The sequence below is a fragment of the Nannospalax galili genome, unplaced genomic scaffold, assembly GCF_000622305.1.
Source record: "Nannospalax galili isolate Female #2095 unplaced genomic scaffold, S.galili_v1.0 scaffold424, whole genome shotgun sequence".
In the NCBI taxonomy this organism is placed as follows: Eukaryota; Metazoa; Chordata; class Mammalia; order Rodentia; family Spalacidae; genus Nannospalax; species Nannospalax galili.
Window position 1 is genome coordinate 1,100,424 of NW_008352334.1, and position 5,078 is coordinate 1,105,501.

At 42.2% G+C, this 5,078-nt stretch overlaps 1 protein-coding gene across 1 annotated transcript; it reads right to left on the reverse strand.

Annotated features, from left to right (window-relative positions):
- Positions 1 to 25: 25 nt before the first annotated feature.
- Positions 26 to 4,847, reverse strand: Il5 (interleukin 5). Its single transcript, XM_008849348.2, has 5 exons — positions 4,788 to 4,847; positions 3,181 to 3,348; positions 2,771 to 2,803; positions 294 to 422; positions 26 to 211 (listed from the first exon to the last, which is right to left on the reverse strand). The coding sequence occupies exons 2-5, from the start codon at positions 3,322 to 3,324 to the stop codon at positions 113 to 115; spliced, it is 405 nt and encodes a 134-aa protein (XP_008847570.1). The 5' UTR covers positions 3,325 to 3,348; positions 4,788 to 4,847; the 3' UTR covers positions 26 to 112.
- Positions 4,848 to 5,078: the final 231 nt, after the last annotated feature.

The window sequence follows — 5,078 nt, forward strand, 5'->3', positions numbered from 1 at the left end:
AAATAGCACATGGTAACCCCTTAATTTGGATAATTTTGTGGTTTTATGCATCCGTTTAAAAACTAATTTAAAATAAAAGCTGAAGTCCTGTCTTCACTCATCCAGCTCAGTCTCAGTCTTCCAAGGTCCATTCAGTATTCAGCACACCAAGAAACTCCTGCAGGTAATCGAGGAACTGCCTCGCCCTTCGTCTCTCCTCGCCACACTTTTCCTGTGAAAAGAACAGACCGTCAGTGCCTGAAAAACAAGTGCAGCCTGACTAACAGAGCTCCTGTGGAGTGTTTGCATCTTACTTTCTGGTGGCTGATGTATCTCTTTATTAATGACAAGTTTTGAAATAGCTTTTCCACAGCACTCCCATGGGCAGTTTGATTCCTCAGAGTGTCTATTCCCCGGAAGATTTCTCCAATGCACAGCTGGTGCTGAATGAGGAAGATTTTAAAAACACAAACGATCAGCACAAGGTAGCAGGAACTGGGTTTGCCAGCCATCCCGCAAAACATCCATATTTCTAAATATCACTGTACACAAGAAATATGTGCAATTTAAATTTATCAGTACAAAAATCAGAAAATCCCAGGTGTGGTAGTGCACATCTGTAATCTCAGCATTCAGGAGGTAGAGGCCGAAAGATCAGGAATTCAAGGCTAGCCTCTGGTACATGGTGAATTTGAGGCCAGCCTGAGCTGCATAAGACCCTGTTTCAAAAGAAAATTCAAACCAAAACAAAGCAAAAAAAAGAGGAAAAAAATGATGCAAAAAGTCAAGCTTAGTTTTGTGGCATCTACATGAATTCTTCTCCAAAGTGCTTCGCTTGTTCCTTCTCTAAGTGGCAAATCACTTTATACTGAGGTAAAATTTACAACAGGCAGCTGGAGTTTTATGGTTGCAAAAGACACTAAGAAATTCCTTGGGCTGGGTGTGATGACATATGTCTGTAATCTCAGCATTTGGGAAACAGAGTTAGGACAGCCTGAACTGTCCTGGGATATGTGGTGTGACCTTGTCTTATAAAACAAAACAAAACAAAACAACCTCCCCTCCCTCAAAAACCAACTACTTAATCAGAAATGAACTATCAGGAAGTGTATCGAAATTTCATTACTAGTTGAGCTCTGGGCAGTGTTTTCTTTTGCAAGTCAGGCTGGTAATTTCATTCTATTTAGACTAGCAAAATAATGGATTTTACATTTGAATATGATAACAATATATTTCAAAAGTATACAATCTCATGACGCAGTCACAATCATTTGACTGTATAGAAATGGTAATTACAGGCCATTGTTACATATTTTAATGTCCACTAATTATTATCTAAGACTATATCCCTAAACTATTAATACTTTCAGAAAGATATACAGCAGGTTGGGACTGTAACTCAGGGGCAGAGTGTTTGTTTGGCATGTGCAAGGGCCTGGGCCTGGGCCTGACCCCAAGCACTACAAAAGAAAAAGGCAAGAAAAAAGAGCTGCACTGGAATGAAGGCCCATAGACAACAGAGCTGAGGGGGATCAGTAGGCACCTCGAACTGCACTGGAATGAAGGTGGCCATAGACAACAGAGCTGAGCGAGATCAGCAGGCACCTGGAACTGCACTGGAATGAAGGTGGCCATAGACAACAGAGCTGAGCGGGATCAGCAGGCACCTGGAACTGCACTGGAATGAAGGTGGCCATAGACAACAGAGCTGAGCGGGATCAGCAGGCACCTGGAACTGCACTGGAATGAAGGCCCATAGACAACAGAGCTGAGCGGGATCAGCAGGCACCTCGAACGCTGTGTGGAGCTCTGCGATCTTTGATGTGAGACTCTTCGGGATGAAGAACTGGTGGTCTCACCAGAAGGCCTGACCTTTCTGTATAACGGATTCTGCTAGTTAAAAGTCATTCATAGTATCGATTTATTTGCTTACTTATTTGCTTATTTATTATTTTTAGTGTCATGGAGCCCAGCCTGACCTCTAAGTCAATATGTAGCTGACGATGGATGACCTTGAGCCTCTAATCCTCCTGCCTCCATTTCCCCAGTGCTGATAATACAGGCATGTACTCAAATGCCTAGCTTATGGAGGAATGAATCCAGAGCTTGCCATGTTAGACAAGGGTGCTACCAACTGAACTACATCCCCAGCCCCCTGATAGTCATTCATTTCTCTTTTTAAAAAAAGATTTTTTAATGTGTGTGAGTATTGGCCTGCATGTATGTATGTGCATCACATGTATGTCTAGTGCCCATGGAGGCCAGAAGAAGGCACTGGATCTCCTGGGAGTGGAGTGGCAGACAACTGTGAGTCTCCATGGGAGGCTGGGAACTAAATCAGGGTTTTCTGCAAGAGCAGCAAAGTGCTCTTACTCTCTGAGCCATCTCTTCAGCCCCTTATTTTTGTGGGTTTTTTTTTTAAATATAGGGTCTGGCTGTACAATCCAGGCTTGCCTTGAATTTATTACGTAGCCTAGCCTGACTTCAAACACATGGTACTCCTACCTCAGCCTCCCAAGTATTAGGATTAATCATTTGCCACTACACTCCTTTCTCATTCTTGATTTTCATAAGTACATACATTCACATCCACCCATTTAAGAATCATCAACAACAAAAGTAAAAGGGAAAATCCAGCTGTTTCATGACAGCTCATGATTTGCTGGGTATGGCGGTACAGGTCTGTAGTCCCAGCCACTTCCGTGAGACAGGAGACTAACTTGAACCCAGGAACTTGAGCCTTAGTGAGATGCCCTCCCCCATTATTGTATTGAGCCATAATTTAACTTACATTTTTATGTGTAGGAACAGGAATCCTCACCGTCTGCAAAGCAAAGGGCATAGAATCATTTCTAAAGTACTCACGCATTCAGGGCTTTTAATAGAAGGCTTGCCGTGGTGTGGTTTCACCTGTGAGCTAATGCTAACACACTCCTGATCTCATTATTTGTAGTAGATAATTATAGGTGGCAATGAACCACTGCAAGTGATTGTTTATGCATTTTAAAGAACTGTAGAGACAGGCGTGGTAACACACATCTATAATCCCAGCATTTGGGAGCCAGAAGCAGGACACCTCTAGGAGTTAGAAGTCAGCCTGGTCTACACAGCAACTTTTGGCTAGCCAGGGCTACATAGCAAGTACCCCTTCCCCCAAGGGGGGTTTAAAAAAACACCTGGAGTGATAAAATTGTTCTTTACCTCATTCCTTGTCAGCAGAGCTCGGTGAGTGGACAGCAACGTCAAGGTCTGTTTCACCATGGTGCTGATGGAAGGTTCCACAGCTATGGCCCAAATGGAGGCAGCTCCAAGAGCCAGCATGCTCAAAAGCAGGACCACTCTCATGGTGCTGAAGGCCTGAGTGTTCACCTTTAGCAGAGAAAGTGCACAGAGCAAGCTTGATCCCCAACCAATTTATTCTCTCACTTTGAGGAAATGAATAATTTCTAACAATCAGATAGAGGATATCTAATAATGTTAAGTAGTGAAACTAAATGTTTCCAATGCCTTGGGTCTTCAAAAAGAAATTTATTTTTGGTGTTTCCATAATAGTAAAAAGTTTGACTTCTCTCCCTTTAAAAACATTTTCTATAACAAAAGAAAAATTGTTGCCACATCTTTTCCCCACATTTCCGCCCATTCAAATCAGAAGATTACATTTCTTTTTTAGAAGCTGTGTGTATGGTGATGCTCTCTGGAGAAGGCCACATCCATGCTCCTCCGTGCTGTGTATTCTCCGCCTCTTTCTTTCGGTTAATTCCTCCTACCCATGCTTAAACGTATGTTAAATGTGCTTCCTAATAAACTCCAAAAAGACATAGACCTCTAAATAGACTTGTGCTACAATGTAGAAATATTGGGATTGTCTTACTGGTGCACAACTGTAATCCCAGCAGTTGGGAAGTGGAGGCTGGAGGATCAAGACTTGGGGGTCATCAGTGACTACATAACAAGGTAAGATCAGCCTGAATTACATGAGACCCTATCTCAAAATAAAAAAAGAAAAAGAAAATGGAATGTCTTTTCAGTTGGACTAAATTCTACATTGGTTGGAGCTAGACTTATCTGTGTTTCAACAGGAATTGAAAATGCTGTGGGGAAGACACTGGTTAAAGCAGAGAGTAGCAGGTTGAGCCACACTGTGTAGGCTTTTGATTAGCATTCTTTCTGTTCTCCATAGGTTGGTTTTTACAACCAAACAGTGCAGGGGTGCAAGCTCCTTTGTACTGCCTGCTTCTGTGGCTCGGGCTTGGCCACATTCTTTTTTTTTTTCTTTTTAAAATAAATAATTTATTAAGAATTTCATACATGCATATAAGGTGTTTTGATCAAATCCATGCCCACTCCCTCCCCTCCAACTCCTCCCAAAGCTCCCCATCACTTTTTTTCTGATAACTTCATGTTATCTTCTTTGATTGATTTATTTTTTTTATGGGGCTTTTGGCTACTCTAACATTCTCCCCTCTGATGAGGTAACCCTAAAATCTTTTAAGGATTAGATACACGCTCCCAAATACTTCCGACTGACGTTTTTGGCATTTGGAACAGAGTATGTTGCTAAGAGGCCCAAGGACATTGTGAGTTTCAGCCAAGAAACTGGGTACTTTTCTTTGGGGTCTTTTTACCCTAACTGCTTAGCCAATTCCTAGAAACACCATCCTCTGAAGAGGATACCCAAATTGCCAATAGGGAATAGGAACGCAGATCGCTCTGATTTCTTCCATGCTGAACAGGGATGCAGGGTGAGGCAATTGGGGTGCCCCGTCAGTGGGTCTATCTAAAAGACTCCCAAATTGTGTAACTCTTACCTCTAGGCGGAAAAGAAAGTCCTTGAATCATGAACAGGAGATGTGAAGGAGAAGTAAAGGTAAGAGTAATTAGCATTACAAGTTCTAGATAGGGAACTAGAAAAAGTCAACAGGGCAATTTTCAAATGTTCATGTGAGAGTCCATTGGAATTTCTTTACAAGGGCTTCCAAAAGCATCCCTCTATTGGGGGCCTCCTCATTTTTCTTTTGTCTTCCAAGGCTGGACTCTAGAGTGATGAATTCAGGATTTGCTTTCAGGTATTTTGATAGCTGTTGGAGTGGTTAGAGTCA